General features: G+C 37.7%; 1 protein-coding gene and 1 long non-coding RNA gene across 16 annotated transcripts in view; one reads left to right on the forward strand and one right to left on the reverse strand.

Moving 5' to 3' along the window:
- Positions 1 to 12459, reverse strand: part of LOC126043471 (uncharacterized) — a 32876-nt gene extending 20417 nt beyond the window's left edge. The window contains exons 1-2 of the long non-coding RNA XR_007507451.1: positions 12355 to 12459; positions 11785 to 11928 (exon numbers count right to left, since the gene is read on the reverse strand). This is a non-coding gene — a long non-coding RNA (uncharacterized LOC126043471). The remainder of the gene's footprint in view (positions 1 to 11784; positions 11929 to 12354) is intronic.
- A 179-nt stretch (positions 12460 to 12638) lies between these two features.
- The window catches only part of ZNF280D (zinc finger protein 280D), a 54615-nt gene continuing 43474 nt past the window's right edge, over positions 12639 to 23779 (forward strand). For 4 of the 15 annotated variants that reach the window (XR_007507449.1, XR_007507447.1, XR_007507448.1 and 1 more), the window contains exons 1-4: positions 12640 to 12834; positions 18064 to 18215; positions 22029 to 22094; positions 22203 to 22573. Coding sequence is in view for 10 of the 15 variants with exons in the window: in XM_049811935.1 (XP_049667892.1) it covers positions 18071 to 18215; positions 22029 to 22094; positions 22203 to 22573 (582 nt within the window). In the remaining 5 variants the exon portion in view is untranslated. Of the gene's footprint in view, positions 12835 to 18063; positions 18216 to 19915; positions 19950 to 22028; positions 22116 to 22176; positions 22574 to 23779 lie in introns of those variants that run through there. The other 11 variants (XR_007507446.1, XM_049811935.1, XM_049811925.1 and 8 more) reach the window with 8 other exon arrangements.

The raw sequence follows: 23779 nt of genomic DNA on the forward strand, positions 1-23779 counted from the left end.
TTCTGTAAATATTGTATATTCCATTAATATTCAGCTTTATACCAAAGATAACTGATCAATGCAAAAGGGTACCTATCACTGATCAGTTCCTCATAATGGCCCTCAAAGTATTGCTCTGGAAACTGTAAAAATGCCCAAGAGAACTGATCCTATCCCAAGAAGCTGACAAAGGTCCCAATCCTGGCAGTGGATCCATATAGAAGCAATTCTTATCCAACACACATCCTTTTGTGTAATTCTATTTATTTATAGAAAATACATTCCTGACACCTAAGGCATCAAGTTTCTGCTTCTTCTGTAATATTGTTCAGTAAGTTTTGCTGTCTTCTTTACAATGCTATTCAAGGTTTTACAATAATGTTAGTCATCTATGTTGAGTGTTACCACTTTTAAAGTAAAATTCTTGAGTAGAAAAGCAACCAAAACAGTAAATCTCAGGAAAGACACTGCAGAAACCTTTCTAACTTAAATACTTCTTATTTTAATATGCTACAGTAGAAATTAGTAAAATTAAATATTTTTTTTAAATCCAATTAGCACAACATTGGATTTATATATGGTAAGGAAGCTATGTTCTGTTAATGGACACAACAATATCTGGTTTGGACTCTGAAAGTATATTGCTTTAAATATTTCTGATGTTTAAAAGTGTAGTGAGGTAGATGTTGGTCTCTTCTATTAGGTAGCTGGAGATAGGACAAGAGGAAATGGCCTCAAGTTGAGGCAAGGGAGATTTAGGTTAGATATTAGGAAAAAAGTTTTTACTGAGGGGGTTGTCAAACATTGGAACAGGCTGCCCAGGGAAGTGGTTGAGTCACCATCCCTGGAGGTATTCAAAAAGCAAGTGGATGGAGTACTTCAGGACACGGTTTAATGGGCATGGTTGATGATTGGACTCGATGATCTTAAAGGTCTTTTCCAACCTAAATGATTCTATGATTCTAAGTTTATCAGGTGGATACATTTTATTCCTCTTCAAAATAATACCAAATTGAAAATACTCTAAATGAATTAGATGACTATATGATTCCATGGGAGCTGGATCTCTCCCCCTATTATAGATCATTAAGTGGTTAACAATGTGAATGAACATGGCTGCTTCTGCAAATTGTTTTCAATTAGCTACTGAAATAGAAAATTCATCTGACAAACTGCTCTAAAATGATATCACAAGTTTCCCAAGTGAGTACTTTGCTACTGAACTAAAAGAGCAGTCCTGTAGTTTAAGCCATTAGAGACTGTTTATAATTAATGCCTAATTTTTCACAGGTGCATTTTTTTATATATTTTGTCAGGATATTGGCATTTTATAGCTAACTCAGATTTTGTCAAACTGAAAGTTGCAGTTTTAGTCCACACAGCATACATTGATAGAAGCAAGGTGTGTTGTTAAATTTGTAAGTCTATTCCACTTTGTTAACTTCCAGAAGATTATTTTATTTAAAGATTATTTTTTTGTCAATGACGGTAACCTAAGTTGCAGCACTATGAAAGTCTTCTCTGTAATAATAATAATTCTGAACAGAAGGCTGCCTTTAAGTATCACTGCTCTATATATACCACTGCTTCCTGATATTTCAACCTTCTCTTTCCTGAAAAGTAAAACATTAGCCTGTCTTGAACCTTCAAAGGGATAAGCTGTTTTTTAATGACTTGTATATGGCCTTTTAAAAAAATAATTTTGGGGACTGGCAGATCTTGTGAGTAATCCTGGCTTGTAGTAAAGGATATGCACAGTGTTCACATTAGTTTAGAAAACATGAAAAAACACCATTTTTAAAAATTCTGTCAAATTCAGATAGGCATCTGTTTATTGTAGATGTTTAATATCTGTACTCCACCTGCCTAAATAAAAGCAGACGAGTTGACTGATTCATTGTTAATGCTTCCCAGTGAAACCATACACTAGAAGCGGGACACTAGAGAAAACTACTAGCCTGACAACTTTTGTTTGCAACAATGAAATTAACTACAAACCACAAATTGTTTAGGGCTTCAGTGTTTTGCTAGATATTTAAAAGTCTTGCAAAATTATTTTTTACTGCACATAGATTTGTACTAATATATTAGCAGAATTAAGGAAATCAACCTGCAAATGTCTGCTGCAGGCACATAAAAAAAATACTTTTTAGAAATCTGTGGGCTGTAGAATGTTATGACCAAGATTCATTAAAGAATTCTGTGCAGCCTCTGCTTACCTATATTGTTTGTTAGGATGAATTTTATTGCCATAGCATTGTTATTTGTAATTTAATACTACTTGTTCATATAATTAAAAGTTATTTTTTAGCTGTTGTAACACCAGAATGGCATTTCTGTTGTCCTAGGCCACAAGAACTTTCAGCTGGTACCAATGCAATGCTATTAATCACAATGTCATATGAAAATTCCAATTTCTCTCTGTAAATCATCACTCAAAGATCAAAAAAGCATCCATTAAACTTCACTGTCCTATAAGTCTCTCTGTTGTTTAAGGTTTAGCTCTACAATCCTTCATTGCTACAGGCTCTGATGCTATGCTGGTCTCCATTGCTACCAGCCCATTATGTGGGTCTACAACACAGAACTATCATCTTTACTGTGGTTGGCGTGAAAAGTAACATTGGCCAGACACAGAATCTGAAGTGAGAAATTAAAGGATATTTTCACTAGTTTTATGCACTTCTGGAACACTAGAAGCTGGGATAATAATAGGGCATATTGAGAGGAAATGGAGCACTACGGGCTGTTGAGAAAAAGGAAAGAGAACAAAGATAATTGACTTGAAGTGAGGTTAGCACAGAAACGGTGTCTTCTCTCCCTCTTCCATACACTGTGTAATGCAAAAAAACAGCTGTAAGTTCTAGTTTGAGACTTAAGTAAGATTATTATTATTTTAAGAATACTTGTAGGATACAGAAAAGTAATACACAAGTCAGCAGAATAATTCTTTTTATGACAAACAGCTAATAAATGTTAGGGGTGATAGAATGACACGGACTGTCACTTGGACTCTAGCTGTGCTTTGGGAGCCAATTCAGACTCCCAACTGCTCATGTGCCATCCTTGTCCTCAGAGTTCAGGCGTTACTGGGATAACAATGGTGCCTTCCCTTTGTTAACTCAGGTCTATGAGAATCAATGCAAATGAAACCTGAGTCTTGCTTGCAAATTGATGGAAGCCACAGTGGTGGCATTTCTCAGATCTCTCTCTGGGTAGAATGAGCATCTCTTCATTCTAACTCTCAGTACTCTCTACCCAGCAGCTATTTTTACAAAAAATTTAAGCTCCTAATTACTTTAAAGGAGTAACTACCCTTTTATCAAATTTGTCTCAAATCAGTGCTCAAAACCTATTGATGGGGCACATACGTGCTATGATTGCAATCTCCTTTCCTTAGTAAACTAGGCTAAATATGTCTTAGAAGCCAAATGAAAAGTTTAACCTTTAAGAAATTACATTTTAAAAAAAATCCATTTCTTACAGATGTTTCTACCAAATTTAATGTCATGTTAATACTACTATTCAAATGTACAGGAATAAATAAGAAATTATATTCATTATATGAATTTTTGATCCCTCCTCCATATTTTTACATGAAAGATATGATTTACATTCAAGCTGTTTAGAACACCTGAGATGTTGCACAGCAAATGATTGCCTTGTCTGCTTCAGAGCTAAGTCAATATTAACACCAATGAAGTATGCATCACCATGGTATTCAGATGGACTTTGTGTTTTGATTGCCGTACAAACATATCCAGGCTGCCAGACACATGTAGTCCAGGTAGGAAGCATGCATTCTGTTTTGTAATTTGGCAAGGGAACTACAAACTGGCTAAATTTTAGTTAAGGACCAAATATTCAAGAATCTGGAGATGATGGAGAGCCTTGACAATATTAACTCTGTGTTATAGAGTTGCTGCTTACAACTTTGTTTCTTAAGTTTTTTTCAAGGCATACAATAATTCCTGCTAAGAACACTACCTGCCCAACATGAGGGAGCCTGAAGGAAAGATAAACAAGTCAACTCTGCTGAATATTAAGGCAAAAAGGAAATAGTTGTGTAGATATGAGGGCAGTTGGACAGTTTCTGACTTTATAAATAGCAGTCAGTGGATCAGAAAACTTACCAGAAAAAAACCCCAGCACAATCATTTTTTTAAAACAAAGTTTTTAAAAATATATAATTCTACCATTTTAAAGTTATCATTCATACAGAGGAACTTTCTAAAATTGAATAGAAAATGTTCATCTGCTAGAGACTGTTCTCAATGGAACCCGGCAAAAAATGCAGCTTAAGGGAAGGCAATGATACATGAAATAAAGAGAATGTTTTAGAGGCCAATGCTTTCTGTTGGTGGTTCTTAAGCTTCATACAGCAGTGTGAATGCAAAATCTTAGGACATGACAGGCTAGATTCATAAGCAAGAAAAGGAAGGTGGAAGTGATGCTGCTTTTCATCCAAAAATCCAGACAATAGTGCATTCATCAGGGAGAATGCACTAGGCAGAGAAGACCTCTGCCTAGTCCCCTCTCCTGTTTGAGGAGATCTCATCACTCAGACTAGTAGGGATTTTGGAATAAACCTCCTTGTTTTGTTTCACATAAGTTTTCACTGAGTCAGAACAACTCAAATCTGATGGGTAAACCAGGAACTGAGGAGGTGGGGCACCCTCGGCTTTTAATCCCTGTTCAGGTAGACATTTAACATTCTTAAATTGGAATAGCTACATCAGAGAAGAACACCCCAAATACCCTGCAAAACTCTGATTAGATCAGACCCGTGGGAAGTGTTGATTCTAGGACTACTATGGGGTCCCCCTTTACAAACTGTAAACTAATCGGCTAGTGGATAAAACAGCAATCCCCATTGTTTTCTGTTTTGTTATCTTAATACTTTCTTTTCTTTCAGTTTGGCAGCCAATCTGTTAAATAAAAATCACTTATTGGCACAGACTTTTCTCAGAATTCATGCACACAATTTACAGATGTGATGATAATGCCAAGAAATCAGTTTCAGTTCTAGTTTTATGAACAGAACCTGCTAGGCAAATACATGATTACTTGTAAAGAATATAAAGAAATTTAACAATCCAAAAGCATGTCACTTTCTCCTTACAGTGATTTGCCCAGTTGCTGATACCTCAGCCGAAATTCTGAATAATATTATGCTAAAGGAATATTACATTTAACATATTTTCTTTCTTTATTCCTGTATTACTAGTTTGTTTCTTTTGGATGACGAGAAAATACTTATTGCTTAGGAGCTGATATGTTTCTATGTTTATTCTTCAGGTATTTTTAAAATCGTCCTAACAGCAACTTGCTGTGACACAACATAAGTTGTTTTATGGTTTCAAAGCAGATGCATCATTTATCACTTCCAGTACTATCTGCAATAGTTTAAAAGCTGCATTGGAGCATTGTACTTTTACAAGTTTTAATTAACTTTTTTTGTCTTTTCTTTTTTGGAGGAATTATCCTCTTTTTGTCTGCCCAACACAATGTGGTTTGCTTCTGGGATCCTGTATGAAGAATCGCTAATATGTGGCATAACAAGTTAATAATTTTTTACAAATCACAACAAAAGGAAGCATCATAGGAGAAATTTTCACTTCCTGTTAACAAGGGCACATGCTGCTGAATATTTGTTCACAGTATTCTAATGAACTAGAGCATCTTTGCAAAGTAATGTACAACGCCCTTTCTTTCTCTGACAAGGCTAGTGAGAGAGAAACCAATCTAACAGTAGGATTCTTGCAGTACAGCAGTTGGCAGTATGACCTGGCAATTGCTGTCAAGAAGACAACTTCTCCAATAAATATACAATAAATATTACTCCCCCCCCTTTTTTTTAAAGTAGAAAATATGACTGTAAACTTTACCCAGTAGTGTCATTTTTCAACAAGAGTCTCTTGGGCATATGTTGAGTTGGTATTATGCCACTTTTCATGCTATTTAAGGCTTCTGCCAAGTATTATAACAATGTCTGGCATCAACCCACTGGAACAATGTTCTTTACTACTGAATTACTTAATTGAGTAGAAGTGGATGCAAAGGCTAAACCAAGTAGTTATTTGCTTGGATTTTCTTTACTATGTGGAGTATACACAACAGTAGACATCTAGGATTGAATTCGTTCTAAGGTGAATGATAAAAATTAATCCAATAGACAAGGTGTATGCCCTGTGTCTCTGGTGTGAGAACTAGACAGTAGCAATAGATAAATGGATGTATATAGCATCAATTTTCTGAAATCAATCTCTAAAATGAAAATTAAATTATTTCAAGACTTATTTCTTAATGTTAATATAGTAACTTCATTTTAACCTAAAGTCACCATGAAAAGCTTCTGGAAACAAAAATTTTTTTACAAAATATTTCTCTTTTGCATCCAAATAAACAACCTAGATTTGTAATAGCAATGGCTCTGTTCGTAGCCATTTTCATTCTGATAGAGCTCATCCAATTGAAACATTTCTTGTAACTTCAAGCAGTTTAGGGTATGTTCTCATCTGATGAGTTTTAGTAATGTTGACAGGAATAAATGCATGCTGAAGAGAAACTGACTCTCCTAGATGTTAATGTTTTTTATTATTATTATTCTGCATGAAGGTATGTTGGAAGTGTTTAAAAAGACAATTTATGGTTTGGGTTGGGCTTTTTTCTGAATTTACAGAAGCATACTTTTTAAGTTTAAAAGACTGGAAGCTTACGCTTTCTTCAGGGTTGCATGTTAAGACTTTTCATATTGTCTCAAAAAGGAAAGTATAAACATATTATATATGCCTAACAAACATTATAAAATAATGTTATAAACAGATTAGATCACCCCTTAGTGTTTGTACTTGTGCCAAAATCCTGAAGGTATGATACTGTAACAACAAACCACAGCAGACTAAATGCAATCAATTTTACAAGCATACCTTATGGAATACTTGATTACTTGAGTAAACCATACATGTGTTGAATAGTGTTTGTTTTGCAGATGTTAATTTAGTATCTGTTTGTGCATTCGTATTTACAGGCTTCCCTTCTGAACATATCCATTCTAACAAAATTTTGGCAGCAGCTCCAATTGCAATGTCATGCGGGTTGATACCTGCTGTATGTGTGTAGTGCCTCTAAGAATAACAAATAATATTAAACAAACCCGTAACTTCAATGCTAATGAGCAAGACTTCCTCACTCCGCTATAGATTTTTTACTAACACACAAAATCAAAACTAGACAATAGCACTCTGATTCCCAGATTACATTCAAATAGTGAGCAGATACAACATGAAGTCCTCATTCAGTAGGGGTTTTAAAAAAATCATCATTAGGTATATTTGTCACAGTAGTTTAGTAGCACTTCCCCCAGTAGCATAGTAGCACCAAATGTACCAAGTTTGCTTACATGTTTTAACTTACTCTAGAAAATCTTCAGTGATGGGATCTTCAAAATCTCCCTAGGTAACTCTGATGAAGTAAACTTTGATGTTAATAAGGCAGCATTATGTTAAACTCAAGCCACATCTAAAATTTGTTTTTCAGGACTTTGTTCAAGACTTTTCAGAACATACTATAAATTTCTTTACTCTTCAACCACTCTCACCAAATATTAATTTTGTTTACCAAATCAATAGTGAAGAAAATATGAAAGTTCATTTTTAAATATCAACCTGAAACTGAAAATTAAGTAAGATATTTTAGTATCAGCAGAGCAGAAGGGAATATCTGATCAAATGTACTGTAAAGTTTTAATTTTTAAAAGTTCTGTTTTCTAAAAAGTTTGATAACTTTATGTTCTCCTAGTACTCTGCTTGTATTTCTGTGTAGGTACATTCACGATCCCTATTTAAATTCCCTGTCACTTTCTTTGTATATGGTACTTTCCTTTAATTGGAATCCTGCTGGCACTGTTACATTGACCTCCAAGTTCTATGACAGAGGTGTCTGCATGCTGGTGGTAGCTTAATTGGTCCCCATATTTATGTAATCTATAAATCTATAAACTTGTAAGAGGCTTGCACAAATAGTTTATGGTGACATCTGTTACTGTTTCAGTTAAGAAATGTGAATTCCATTTTTTTGGCTACTATTTCACATTCACCTCTCTTGTGGAGAGAGTTGGGGAAGTGAAGACTCTTTCTATCTAGTGAAATTGGTTAGGTCATCATAGTAACAAAATGGATTTCCTAAGATGAATGTCAATAGCAACAGTTCTAAGAATTTCTATATAAATTCTTAATCCAAAGATAACATAATTTGTAGCGTGTATCTGATTTTGTGAATCTTTAATGGAGTGGTTAAAGGTTTTCCGAATCAGCCTATAACTACAGATGAATAAAACACTAGCTTGTCTTATGATTTCATTGTAAGAGGTAAGGTGGTTTACATGCTCTTAAGCACATATTTTGCTGTTCTTGCATAGCAAGGTTTCTAAAGTATCAACTACAATTCCTGATTTCCCAATGTCTAGCTCTTTGGTCTTGATCTGAAAATAAAGAGCAGTTCAACCAAACTATTTGTGTTGCTAAAAATACTTGATGGGATTTTGCCTTTTAGCTACATATGGATGGGATGGCTGTGGTTAAAAATCAAAAGGATCATCAAGTTAAAAAGCAGGGTGAAAAGTAATCATCCACCTTTTGCAGACACCAATGCATTGTTTAAAGACCTGCTAATTGACATAAAGAGTATGAGGATTGTTTTTTCCCAGCCCCAAGCTTTTTTTTTGTAAGAGAAAAACAGATGACCATCTTGAGAATTATTATACTGGGCCTTTTGTTTACAGAAATCAATGACAGATAGACATTTGCTTGCCTAATTCTTTTCTAGTCTCTATGAATCAATATGAGGATTATTTTTTTTTTGGTTAACATTTGAGCTGAAGCAATCAAGAGCAACTGCTGTCTTGCAAGTTGCTTGTTGCTAGTTATTAATTACTACTTGAGAAGACATGCTTTGTTTTCCAATTTGCCCCCCCTTTGCCTATCTCAAGTGCAAAATCCTAATGCTTAGCTGACTGACTCTTGCCTCAAAATGCATGAACATGATAAGCAAAATAAGAACACTATGAACAACTGCTGGTTGATAGGCAGAATAAAGTTGATAGCTGTATTCATAATTTCTCACTTATTGCACTCGTCCCTCTACCAGCATAAAGTCAGAGGAGGCAAGACAGGAAGTAAGTTATACCCTCTGGTGTTGTGAGCAGTACAGCTACCAGCTTCTGCGATTTCTTAACAAACTTCTGTATGCCTTGTCAAAATCAGACTATTGTCTGCTAATTCATCAGTTGTCAATACAGGGTGATGTGGGGGAACAGACCCCTGGGATAGAACAAATGATAGTTTAGTGGGCAATTAAAAACTGAGAAACAGAAGTCAAAGACCTGCAGAGCAGAAGGGGCAGATCACAGTAACAACACAGAGACTCTACACTTAGAATGAATCTATGAATCTATTGCTGCAATTTTTTTTGCTGGGAAGAAAGAAAAAGAATGACAGTGGAGAAGCAAAATATAAACGGCTAACAGACTTTGGGTTTTGATTGGACTGGCAGGTCTAACAGCTGCCAGAGCTAAGAGTATCAATGTGTCTAGTTGCCTACATCCATGCATCTGCGTTAGCCTATGTTAGCAAGTGTCTTTAGTTTACAAATGCAACTTGCTTTTATTTGTGGGGTTTTTTTAACCTGCGGCAAGCAATAGAAGCATTTTGAACCATTGAGGGATATTGCAATCAAATGATTTCTCTCACACAGACAATGCTTTTGAGACAAAACCCAGAAACTGATGAGAGATTACTGTCAATAACTCTCAGAAGGGAAAGGAATGTCTCTTCAGTAATTAAGTCACAAGCCAGTAGGTTTAAGATGAAGTAATTCAGAACAGTTAGCTTTCGAGCTCAGCTTTAATACTATGGCCAACAGTGCATGCATGCTGCCCAATTGCATGAATTAAAATTGTTCTCTGTAATCAGCTTCTGCTATGTTTCTCTTTTAGAGTATATCACGCATTTGCAGTTTTCTCTGTAAGTTTTCAGGCATGGCCCTGCTAAAACCTCATTACCTTATCAGTACCTCCTCTTACATATAATGCAGCCTTCCTTCACGGTACTTAATTCTGGCTAGCATCTCCAGAACTTGCAGTTTTTTAGACTGCATTTGAAAGTACTGCATGTCTTCCATCATACTGGCTTCTACTACAGGAGATACAGATCTTCCTGTATGGTATATCTCCCTATGCCTTTCTTACTGCAAGGACACCACAGAGGAGTATGTTGTTTAATTGCCTCAATTTGCTGGCTCACTGTAATGATAACTGCCAAAGACTATTACTAAAATGTGGAGGGTAGGAATCCCTGTTTTTGTTTGCCCCCACCAGAGCACCTCCCATGTCATTTCCATGGCTGATGAGGAACATTAGAAAGGCACCTTCATTGTTGATGCAGTCTATGAAGTTTCACATCCTAAGGAGACACAGCTCACCTATATCACAGTATACTGAGTTTTCAGTCTCTTCTTTAGAAAGAGCTTTTTCAGATGTCATTCAATTTTTTTTAATTAGTCACCAATTATTTGTTGCAACACAAAGTTTTAGGGCTTTCGCATTAACTATGTACTAAGCTTAGCTAAGATGCTCATCTATAAACTGAGGGAGCCTTGGAAAGTACAAATTTTTGTAATTATGGGAGCTATTTGCTATCCTTCATTCATTTGTGAGTTTCAAAGTTGTGAATGCTTATTAATTCTCACTTGGTAAACTTGTTTTGCTCATGTGGCTTTGTAGGACGATGCAAAACATGACATTCAAACAATTTGTCCAAGAACTTAGGTAGGGGTCTTGCAGAACAGACAGTATGCAATTGTGCACCTTCAAAAGGCATAAAATTAATAAATTAAATGTGCAGAGTTGATCTTAATTATGTTATTTCACACTTTTTCAATTTTTTACCTTGTAATCCTTATCTTCTCTTTATCTTGCTTTAAAAACAACATAAACACCTGCAATGACTTCTCAGTAGGTAAACGAGTAGTTGAAAATTCATGTTTCAAGTAACTGGACTATACCTCTCTCTTCTTAGTCACTTCTGTCTAAAATGAGCTCCCCTCTCTAGTTCCCATTCTTTTTTCTCCATTTTCTGCCAAATATCAAGAATATTTCTTTCTCTCTCTTTTTTCCTCCTACTTTGGCAGAATGGCATAGTTTAATAATTGTTTAATTACTAAACTGTAATAACCAAATGATTTAATAGCATAATCACTACGCAGCAATTATTTAATTACAAATGTTGTTTAATTTTTTTCTTCACTTCTCTGAGGTTCCAAAGTGCTTTGCAGTAATCTAAAGATAATAGTGAAAATGAACAGAATATTTTCCAGGCTAAACACAGTACTCAAATCTTTAGAGCTTAAGTTCACAAGGAGAAAGATGCTTCACTTATTCTTCTGAAAAATACCTATATTTGAGAAAGAATTTGCAGTAAGTAAATTGAAGATGTCTGAAGGCAGCTATGGCAGAAATCACCAATAGTAACTTGTGAGAAGTATGGGCTGAAAAAGTTGAGAGATACAGATGACATATGGTTAAGTACTTTCCCATTATTTACCTTCAAAATTCACCAGAAACATTTTAATATTTTACTAAACGAAGAATGATACTTCCTTTTTTTTTTTTTTTTTTTTAAATTAGGGTAGAACAGACAGCAAAACTGAGGGAAAAAAGAAAATCTGAACTTGGGAGCATTCTTAGACAGATGTTGGCCTGGGTGAGAGAGCACTATAGACAGGAGAAAAAATTAATTTCTTAGTCACCTTTTGATTCAGAGATCTTCATGTGCAAATTCTGAGGTCAGTGAAAACGCAGCTCTTTGCCATACCGTGCTCCAGGACTGTTTTCTAGTGACCATGGCTTCACTGCTCAGTTAAGGCCTCGTCTACCCGTTTTGCAACATCCTGCTGAAAGTAATAGGAACATTTTATTCAGTAAAGATTTGGAACAGATGATTACATCTTTGATTATGTTATTTAACCTCCTGGGTAAATGGCTATGAAAACCCACAATGAAAACACACGACGAACCTCCAGTCCGAACAGCGTTCAGTCTAGTATCTTAGGCTCCAACTATTCCAGCAACGCACTCTGTCACATTCTCAGTTGCCCATATTTAACGTCAGCTCGGGGCTTTCCCTAGCTTTTGTTTGGCCCCACGGCTGTGCGGAGTTGTTTGGCCCCACGGCTGTGCGGAGTTACTGGTGCTTGTGATCAACTGTACCACAAAGGAAAGGCCTGACTGCCCGTCGTGGCCTACCGAAGACCGCGCCTGCTGTCCCTGCAGGCAGAAGGGACAGCTGCTCACTCGCTCGACAAGCGGGGCTTACTTACGGGGCACCGCTGAGGCGAATGTTACTGGCGGGTCTCCTCCGTGCCCGCGGGTGCCACCGTGGACCTGGCTGCGTCACGACTGCCCCTGTCAGCCCTCGCCCAGGCGGCGGCGGACGGGCGGGCGGGGCCGGGCCGGGCCGGACGGCTGGCGGAAGGGGCGCGAGGCCGGGCACATGGCGCGCGGCCCCGCCCCCGCGCGGCCCCGGCGCGGCCCCGCCCCGCGGCTGCCGGAAAGCAGGCGCCGCTGTGGGGCTGACCCGCGCTCTACCCGTCAGGCAGCGCGCCGGGCGCCGCGCGGTCGCCCCCGCCTCCCTCCCTCCCTCCCTCCCTCCCTTCCTCCCCTGGCAGCGGCTGAGGTGGGGCGCCCCGTTTCGGCGATGTGAGGCGGCTCCGCCAGCTCGGCTGCCTCCCATCCCCCCGCCAGCCCGGGAGGAAGGGAGCGGGGCGGCCTGTCGCAGGCCTCGCCGGACGCGCAGTACGGTAAGGGCAGCTCCTTCCTTCCCCTCGGCTCTCCCGGCCGGGGCGGCCTGCCTCCTCCCCGGGCGCAGGGAGCCGCCGCTCGGCGGGCGGGCGAGCGGGCCGCGGGGGGATTGTCGCCTGCGAGACCGACGCCATCTTAGGTCGGAGCGCGGCCTTGCACCCCTTCGCGTCTGTGGAGCGGGCACCCCGGGCCGTGAGGGCTTCCTTGAGCCGCCTGCGGGGCTCCGCCGGGAAACGGGGGGTGGGGGGTCAGCCCGGCAGGGGAGTCCCAGGCAGGGCTCGCTTCGCCCTGCCTCCGCCGTCCAGGGGCTGGCCGCGGCTGGGGCCCCCGGCCTTTGGCAGCGGGTGCCGGCCTTGCCGCCGGGCCTCCTCCCCTCCCGCCGCGGCTGTGGTATGCGGGCCTCGTCCAAACCCGAACCTGCAGCCTCAGTCGAGTCCTTGCGGTCAGCCGGCACGGGGGAGGCGGGACGCGGGGCGGTCAGGCTGCGGCAGAGGCGGCGGCGCCAGGGGCGCTGCGGGCGGAGCGGCAGCTGCTCGGCTGCCCTCGGGGACTTGGCTTCCTCCCGCGGCCTCGCACCCATCGCAGCTCGGGGGTGTGAACTTCTGAGCGGTTTGCAAAGGCGATATTGCCCTTCCCGAGGCGGAGCTTATGCTGTCTCGTGGCAGAGAGGGTAGTGTCGGCTGTTTAGGTTTGGTTTTGAGGGAGGTTGGTTTATACTTCGTGTTTTTAAAATTTTCAGGTTCAGTTTCAGCTAGGTCATCGGTTCTTCGCTGCTGAAACAAATGCAACACTCAGTAAAAATACAGTTGCTCGCAGTCCCGATGAAGCTCTGGTTTGCATGCTCTTCTACAACTAACATGGTGCAAAGTTATGTGCATGTATGGGAGGTCATCTGAAAAATACAATCTGGGTGCTTACCGTATGATCTGTGTCGCAAATAATGTAACTTCCCTGTTCATTTGGACTGTAGCTATTAAACGGGAGGAAGAAAATGCTCGAATAATTCACTGATAATACTGTTACGGAAAGATGACAAACAAGGCTAGTCTGAGAACTTTGTTTAACGTAGGTGCACTCACTCTTTAAGCTCACTACAAATTTCATACTACTGATTTGGTTTCAGTTATTTTAAGCCAATCCAAACAAGTATTGAGTATTGGAAAGCTGACTTGACCTTAAGAGTGGAACAGGTGAATTGCATCTAAAGTAATAAATGGGTTTTCAGTAACTAAATCTTATTGCAGCTGCATTTGCCATTATTTTCGATAGTATTCATTTCTGTGTATCTTTAAGGTGCACTTCTACAGATCACTTCTTGCTGTTTTCACTACAGCTGTTACACTCTTGTTACATTTACTAATATTTGTATCATTTTTGTTGTTTCTGTGTGATTGCTTTTAAATCCTAACAGTAAAAAAAAAAAAAGATTATAAATACAACTGGCTTTTAATGAAGTTGGGTATCTTTAAATGTAATCGCCACGATAAATAAAGATGTCTACACTAGTGCTTTTAAAACACTTATTTCATCAGAATCTTATTGTTCTTTTGTGCAGTGAGTTCAATTTTTTTTGTCCTGTATCAGGTTTTTAGTTCACTGCTTGTCTAGTAACTGTAACAGTGTTCCATGGACTTGTTTTTGCAGGTTGTTGATTCTCTGCACCTGCCTAATGAACTTTCATGACTAGCCTTAGTTTTTGCTGGGCAGTTGCCTTTAAAAGCAATATCTTCATATAATCTAATGATATTTTTTGCATGTTTTAAAGAACTTGTTCACAATTTTGACACTTTTCAGCTTAGAACAATGGTTTAAACGGTTTCTTTTATTATATACATATAGAATGTCATTGGAGTTTTGGATCTCTCGGGTCCATGGACTACCTTTAAAGAAATGTGTGTATGAATGTGTATATATGTTTATACATACTAAAAAATTAGGAAAATAAAGTCTATAGTCAATAGGTTTACCTTTTTTATCCTGGCATCTGTACCTCCACGGGGAATTATTTGGGGAGAGGGGGGAAGGATTCACTGTTGGTTTTGGCTTTGAGAGCAACCACTAGCAGGATTCCTGGAATACATTTTCTAGGTTAAAATAGTTAAAGAAGCCGAAAACTTGGAAGCTAGTTGTACTCTAAAAATGAATGTAGATGTTTCCTTTGGCAATGGAGACCATTTGAGCAGTTCCTGCATACCTCCTGCAATCAAATCCATTCCCCCTTACTGCAACTTTGATTGCTCAGGCCACAAATATTTTTTTTGACCTCTCAGTTGTGCCAGTAAAACTGTTAGTGGGCCAGGTTATTTTTAACCTGCAGTGGTTCACGTCATATAGTCCTGTGAAAAGTTGTACTAGCACAACTGAGGGAGCCGAGTGGGAACTCATTAGGCTGGCTTTCTTGCCAGGGGAAAAAAGTTGGTGAAAGCTTGGCTTCAAATAATAGCATTGAAATAAAAAAATTGGATTAAAAGATCTGAAATGATACTTGCCTTTTAAAAGCTGCCATACATTTTGAGTCACCTTTTGAGAAACTAAATATGAACATCCTGATTCATAAAATGAAATGTCCATAAGAGGTGCCACCAGTTGGTGTAATATTTTAAAAGTCCATGCCTATGTTATAAAATTACTTTTAACTGTGTAAAAACAAAACAAAAAACTGCATTATAGCATAGCTGAGGTTATCACATGTATGTTATTAGAATTCTGCTAACATATAGATTGCTAATGCCTATTTGATCTTTTTAAATATAAATTGCATGTCCTTTCATTTGCACTCTCTGAGCACATTTTATAACTGAATATTTTTTTTCCTGAGGTCAAATAAAACTTTTTTTTTAAATAACTCACAACTCATACTTATGTTGTCAGTTCCATGAAAAAAGTTTCTGAAAATCGTCTTTCATTTTGCCTTGAGGTCTAATAAACTTTGCCACTGTGTTAGTAAAGAAGAGTCGTTCTAAGGGATGTCCTTCTACAGAGGCGGGTCAGGCTTGATTCTCTTTCCAAGTCGTGCCACATGGCCCCAGTTGTCTCTGTCAAGTGGAAACTGGCTTCAAACTCTTCCTTTTTTTCCTGTGACAAGAATCTGGTATAGTGTCTTACCCTCTTCTTTCCTAGCACCATGTTTAACTTCAGCACCCTGAGCTGATGGAGGAAGGAAGGAGTATAGCTTTGCTATTATCCCTATGACTTGGCGTGTAACACCAGCAGCCCCATTCTTATGCACTTTAATGCAAGTAGGGACACAATTCTGTCTGCTCCCTTGTGATAAGCTATTGCACACTAATTATTTCTACAGCCCATCACCAAATCTAGCAGCTCATTACTCCTATCCTGATATTGTCTTATTAGATATTAGACAGTTTCTCACTGTGCCTGTGCTGAAGACTTCCATTTCAAACACTGTTGATAGATAATGAGGGGTATTCTTAGTTTTGCATAATTATACTTTCAAAAAAGAAATGACTCAGTGTTTAATATATATGTTGCTCTTGAAATATTTTTTGGAAAGGAGAAAATAATGAGCAATTGTACAGAAAAATGTGTTGAATAAACACCCTTGTCATCTTACAAGATGAATAATTTACTTTAAAATATCAGTTTATGATTATGCATGTAATCTTGATTTTGTCACCTTGTGTATAAGGTTTGATAGTCTTTAATGACATAATCATAATGTTAGTGCTGGGCTGATGCCCTGGCTATAAGGTTTAGGGAGTTGAACTGTAAGAGAACTATCACTGCATAATAGTGGGAAGTCAAGCTTCCTTAACTAGTTTGCTTTGTCAGGTAAGTGTTGCATCAGCACAAGAACAAGAGAAGTATTGCTAATGTTTTTTGTTGGCAGTAGCCTGGTAATAAGACTAGAAATATTCTTTTATTGATTGTGGCTTTCATGAAAGGAAATGTTGCTCAGATATTCTTAACTTTTTTGTCAAAACAGTCCAATGATGAATTTCATGTGCTTAACTGCTCATGATTTTCAAGGAATTCCTATATTGACTGGAGTTACTGTTGGGTTCCTCATGCAAAACTATATTGTTTCCCCTCCAGTCTACCGAAAAATGGAGACATTGAATTTTATGAAGCTCTGTGTCTTAGGCAAAGCAAATGCTGTTGTATTGGGATCCTGATCCTGGTTATAGCTGAGACAGCCCTGTGGTTTTATGAAATTACTGGTTCTTACTATAAATTGGATTATCGGTAGTGTGTGTAAAGAAAACTAAAAGTTTCATATTTTCTGTATTATTCAGAAATACTTTCACGATTATGTTAGAGGATGTGAAAAGAAAGAAGAAAACTTCATTGACCATCACCATTTATTTAAAAAAGCAAATAAACCCAGTTGCGATTAGAGGTGCTGATGTTAATGTGGTTAATTCCAAAAGCTACATATTTTCATTACTATTTTCGTGCATTACTTTTTTTCCTTACTGCAAGAGCAAGTCTCCAAGCACAAGGGACTCAGTCTAATGAGATCTATACAAAATTTTTATTAAGTCCAAATTGATAATTAAAACACTATGCAATGCTTTGTGGGTATGGTTTGGGGGTTTTGTTGTTGTGGGGTTTTTTGTTTGAGAGTTTTTTAGTGGGTGCTTTGTTTTTTGATGTGTGGGTTTTGGGAAGTTTTGTTTTGTTTTCGTTGGGTTTTAAAGAAAATGTGACTATATGGGAAGCGCTGGCAAAACCTTACAAAACTTGTGGGGCTACGGTAGGTTGTGGGTTTTGGTGGGGTTTGGGTTGGATTGGGTTTTTTAGATGTAAAGAGAATAAAGCTGTAACTTGTGTTCCAATAACTCACTTGTGCCAGGTATATTACATGCTTCTCAGTAGGGTCTTCACATTTCTTGTGAATCACTTACCTGGAATAGGAGTATTCTTTAAAAGATACCTTTCACTGTGGTGTCAGAGGCTCCCTCTGATAGTTACTGATGGATTATACAAAAATAGCTTAAATTGTGTAGAGGATACCTTTGCTCTTTTCTTATCTTTAATGGCAAAGATGAGAATTCAAGTAATTATCAGAAAGGTGATGTGGTGTTGATCTTTGAAGATCACCTATATCAGATCAGGTTCAGCCTGTACATGGTGGGGGAGCAGGTGAAAAAGACCATTCTATGGGAATTATTGTCAAGTGCAGTAATCTTTACTGAACAGTGAAACATTTGTTTCATGGAAGTGCTGAATGTTTTGGTATGTGTGTTTTGTTTTTTACTGTCTAGTCTCAAGATGGCAGAATTATTTATGGAATGTGAAGAAGAGGAGCTAGAACCATGGCAAAAGAGAGTGAAAGAAGTGGAGGAGGATGATGATGATGATGATGATGAGCCAATCTTTGTTGGGGAAATCTCAAGCTCGAAGCCAGCTAGTACATGTAAGATAACATTTCCCATAGTTTAAAACAGTTATTTCAAGGTATAAGACTTTAAACTTACTTTTAAAATACAGAATTTTTAGCAGTAATACTTAAGAAGTTCTATATCTTAAAGCTGTTTTTTAGGTCGCTGTCATACTTAAAATTGGAATTCTTAAGAAATTCTGTCCTAAAACCCAGGTTATGCACAGCTCTGTCTACCTCTAATCTTAAATCTCTAAAGTCAAAACAAGGACGTTTGAAGGTTTTAGCATTAACAATATGGTTAAAAATCCAATATATACAATCCTGAAACATGCATGCAATTGCTCTCAATATAGCTGATATTTAGTTAGACACTTGGAGGTGTCTCCTACTAAAGGAATGTGCATGAACTTAAGTCTTCATGTTACGGTCCCTCTTTTTTCTTCACCCCACATTTTGTGTGTTGGTGGACATCATTCTAACAAAACCAAGGTAACTGTCTTAAGAGTCTATAATAAAAGCACAATCAGGAAAAGCGATTAATGTGAAAATAGTAGAAGCCTCTCTGTTAAGTAAGAGATTTTTTTATTAATAAATCCATTCATCCCCTGTAAAATAAAGAGTTTTTTTCATCGAGTTCTGTAGTTTTCTCCTAGTGCAGGGAGTGAGGTTAGGTGGTTGTGATGACAGCAGATGTGTCAGGATTCCATGTTTGTCCTGTGCTTGGGCTTTGGCAGGTAAGTAAAGGAGAACATTATTTTTGTTATTTAAATTAATTTTAGTAGTGAAACTTTGATTTCTGTGTGTGGCCATCTTGTAATCAATTGTTCAGAGGTTTGACCTAAGGTTTCTGTAGCTATTGAATACACAAGACTGCCTGGTGAGGTTTAATGCTTTCCGCTTCTGCCTCATCTCTGCTATGCTTGTATCCAGCATTTCTATAGTCATTTTCTGAAGGTGTATAGTTTGCAGTGAAGCATCTCAAGACAAAATGTTAAACTAGGCTCTCTGTCACACTCTGCTGCATGGACTTTGGAGCTATTATTAGTTGTTCAGTCATTTTAGTTCACAATACTTTCATCTTGCATCTGAACTCTATTTTACTTTGTTACTTACTGGGATAGTAAGTCTAATGGTTCTTAAACTAGCTTAAAAAAGTGGAAAATTGTTTTACATATTAAAGAAATACTGAAGCTGATGTTAAAGTTCTTCTACCCAAAGATCTTAAGGTTTAATCTTTTTGAATATTTTAAAAATATTCTAGATCCTCTTGAAAATTTGAAGAATATTTTAAAATTGCTCCAAGAAGTTTTCTGCAGTTACAAACCTCTAGAAGGACTGAAAAATACCTTTACTGTTTTCTGAAAGGTCCAGAGACCTCTGGATTGCTGTTGGTCATTGGCAGTAGGTCATGGCATAGAACAACTGTTAAGGCAGTAGGGATACGTTGGAACATCAAATATGCCAAGTTTCATTGCAGTCATTGTAGTCTCAAGATTTTTTTGTAGTCATAAAGGATAGAAATAGTTCAGGTGAAAACCGTAGTTGTGATATGATTCAGCACTTCAAGAACTCAGGTAAAAGATAGAGACTTAAAACGTATGCATCTTATTCTAGTGCTGTCCATACTCGGTCCTGACACAAGTAAAATCACTTATGGTATAACTTTTTACTTTATCTCTTTTCCTTCCCTCAACTTTTCTCTTTGTAATCTTCTACTTCACTATCAAAAACAGCTATGGAAGAATGACCTCAGTTCTTCTTTGGCTTGTAAGTAGTACTACCTGGCACTAGTCAGGCTTCAGTTTGTTATTGGTGATAGGCAAGACACAATGAACTCAACTTCGCTTATCACTGTTGTTTAGTTTTTACCTAAGAATTCCTGTGTGATCAGATGAAAAATTAGATGACAAATGGAGACTCACTAGTAGTTCTTAATTTTTCTGAATGGTATATTTTCTGCAATACATAGCAATTTTTTTAACCTTTTCCTGACAATGCAATTATCAGTTTTTATACAGACTGGTGTGGAAAACTTGAAGGAAATAGTTAAAATCCCAACTTTGAACTGCTGGCACAGTGTCATGTACGATAAAGTGTCTCTTCTCATGTACTGAAGGATTAGTTTGACTGGGATGAAAAGTAATTAACACTTTGTTCCCTTTACCATTTCCAGCAACTGCTCATTTTCCCTATAGTTACTGCTCATTTTTCTTGTTTCCTTTTTCATAATGATAAATTTGTTGCTACTTTAAAATGTTGTTCTGCATGTTAGCTTTCTTATACTTCAGTGTTATTAAACAGGACAAATAACACTTTGATGGGGGAGGGGAAAGGGCATATCAAGTCTATGGTGAACTAGTTGTCATGTAAATCTAGCTTATAATTTCACTGACTTCCTGAAATGTTATTTTTAAAAAATATACCTTTAAAAATATATAGTAAAATCTACCTTTGTGTTCTAGGATATGAATTGTGTGCATATCAGACTGTCTGAAGCTGAATGTGCTTTCTGAGACAACTTTTAGGATAGCTTTTTTTTTGTAGGTAGATGAAGGTTTTAGTTTCATTTCACTCTGGAATTCAAGTGTGAGGTATAGATTTATTAACAAACACAAAAAAAGTATGTATTCAGCTAAATCCTGAATTAAGTTAATGCTTGCTTATAGTTACTGTTTTGTGTTGAAGTAAAACTAGTATTACTATTACAGGACAAAATTTTGTCATATCTTAAAAAATGGAAACCTGTTTGGATCTCTTTGTTGCAGCTGCTTTTTTATTGGTATGTTCTAAATGCCGGTGACAGGCTGAAAGCTGTGATCTTCTGAGCTCTACTGCTATTAGTTTTATCAGCCTGAGTAGTATATACTGATGAGCCATTGCTGGTGGAAACAGCCTTAAGGTTGTAGAACACAATGTGTAGATAGTCTAAGATCTATTGTTTGAGATCCTGATGTGATTTTACCCAGGTTTGAGAAGGTACTTTAAACCTTGTTGGTTAGCTATTGGAGGATCAATCTGATTTCATACGCATATTTTCACATGTCAGAGCAAGAAACTTGACAGCAACACCAATGGAATTGAGAATCTGGCGGTAGGAAAATATTTGATTTGATGAATATTTTTATAACATTCTGGAATCATGCGAAGCCCCAGACTAAGACATAAAAAGCTGGGAAATATTGGTGGCATTAGTTAAGGAGTAAACATCAAATCTAAGAAATTCCATGTGTTTCTGATGAGCTAGAACTCTGGTCATAGACTGCCATGTAGGATATGTAAGTAAATCAGTCCTCTTGTAATGCAATTCCAGCACAACTCCTTTGATTGCTGGTCTATTGATTTTTCTTTCACATTGGAAAATGGAGATGTCTAAAAACAAGTTTGTAAGTGCTGTATTTTCCTGTAATACAAAAGCAAATTGCGTAGTTACCAGTTTAGAGAAAATGCTTCCTTTAGTTTAGAGCAGTTCTAGTATTTGGGGAATTTATTATGTACATGAGAAACAGAAGTGAATAAATGCATTATAACCAGCAAAGCTAAATATTTATGAAGTGTTCTTTTTTTTTTTGTTTGCATTCTTACTTGTGTGTTAATCTACCTGCGAGAAAATAAAAACTGAGATTCTTAGGTGAACTAGCTTAACCTAAGAGAAGGGGGGTAGAAGAATGTATCTTAATTTGTACAAATGACACTTTGTTTTGCCAGGTATTTTTTAAAAAAATTATATTCTAATTTATAAGTCAAAACCTAATTGGCTTAATTAGTGGATAGGAATGCTACTTTTAATTTGAAAAGCAATTAAGCTATTAATTTAACTGCAATTAAGATAAATGTAACTTTTGACAGATATATTGAACAGAGTCAACCTCAGCTCATCACGAAGGGGGATACAGAATGGTGCACCCAGTAGAGGTACTTTATTGTCCTAATATGGTAATTAAAAACAAAAAATCCACAACACTTATGAAACATCTGACTGCAAAATTATATAAAGATAACTTTGGAATCCTTTGTAAACAGGTACAGTTGCTACATTCAAGCCTGACAGTCACCATTATGCGACACCTGCCTCCAGCCCCAGTGCCATGCCTGTTTCATCAGTCTTTCAGTCTGTATCCAGACCTACAGCTAGCTCTGTAGCAGTTCAGCCATTGTCTATACCAGTGAATGTTTCAGGAACTTCACAAATACTGCAGAGACCAGTTGCTGGATGTTTATCAACACAACAGATGCCTGGGTCAAGTTCTGGAATATCGCAGCCTGTTAGCAGATCTGTAACCATTCCAGTGACCACACAACCAGTATCAAGAAATATCACGGTTCCGGTAGTGGCTCAACCTGTATCCAGGCCAGTGACTACTGTAACAGCACAGCCTGTAATACTCAATCAGGTAAATTTTTATTCCCTCAAACTGTAAAACACTCAGGTGCAATTACTTGTGAATGAATTAGTGAGGAACATACTGACTCAGTCTAGTAATTTGAAGACCTTGACTAGATTGTAGACTAGCATTATGTAAACTGTAAAGATTCTAGGACCATAACCTTGCACTGGTGAATTAAAATACATGTTTGAAAATACTGATTTGCAAGGCTCAAAGATGATAGCTTTAGTAACCGTGGAATTGTTGCAATTGTTGAATGAAAATCTTAGACATCAGAGAAACCAGTACCATTTAGGTTGTTTATGTTATGTGGAGAAATGAAGGAAATTCTCATTCTCTAAATTTTGCAGATTTCTTTGCTCAGAGACGGTTCCTCCGTATTGATAAATTAATCTTATTTTTTAATAGCTTGCATTTGGTGTTTAAAGTAACTTTGTGGTTTTCTGACCTGATTTTTATAGTGCCTCTCTTGGGATTTTCACTTCTTAAGCTTTTTGGTTCATATGGCAATTGCAATGAAACAGTAGTATGGTAAGGAGGACTTAAGCAACCAAAAGTTGCAGGGTCAGTAGATGAAACAGTTTGATGACATACTTATTTTGTTTTAAAAGCCCAAGGGAATTATGCACATACATCATGTATCATAGATCTTCCTGGATTGCTACAGAACCTCAGAATGATAACTTTAGGGAGTCAAGTTAGATGCTGGTTTTGTTGCCTTAGCTGTTGGACATTTGTGAGAGAGAAAGAATGAAGATTAAAATTTCATATTTTTAGTGAGGTAAACTATGATGAAATACCTTTATTGAAAATAATTTAAGCTGAAACTGTTTAGACAATGTGTCTATAGTATTAGCTACTACTGTCAGGTTAAAATGATGCCTGATGGTAGGCACCATCTCTACTGTCCCTGCAAATACATACACCTGCAGTTGTCCCAGCTGTCAGTCTTCTGGTATAAATAAAAATCATGCAGCCTAATGTATTCTGCAATTGCTGAACAGGGCAATCAATCTGAATGAACATAGTTAATAAGGCCATTAAAACATGAGAACTAGGTGGTGTTTTTAAGACTTGTGGCTAAAGCACTGCTGATGGGGGGGCTGTATTTTAAGAAAAATAATGCAGTGTAATCATTGCCTATCAACTGGGTAACTGAGTCTCTGGCAGATTCATTAGGGAAGAACTCATACTTTCCAATTTTGAGTCTTC

Source organism: Accipiter gentilis, chromosome 10 (genome assembly GCF_929443795.1).
Source record: "Accipiter gentilis chromosome 10, bAccGen1.1, whole genome shotgun sequence".
NCBI lineage: Eukaryota > Metazoa > Chordata > Aves > Accipitriformes > Accipitridae > Astur > Astur gentilis.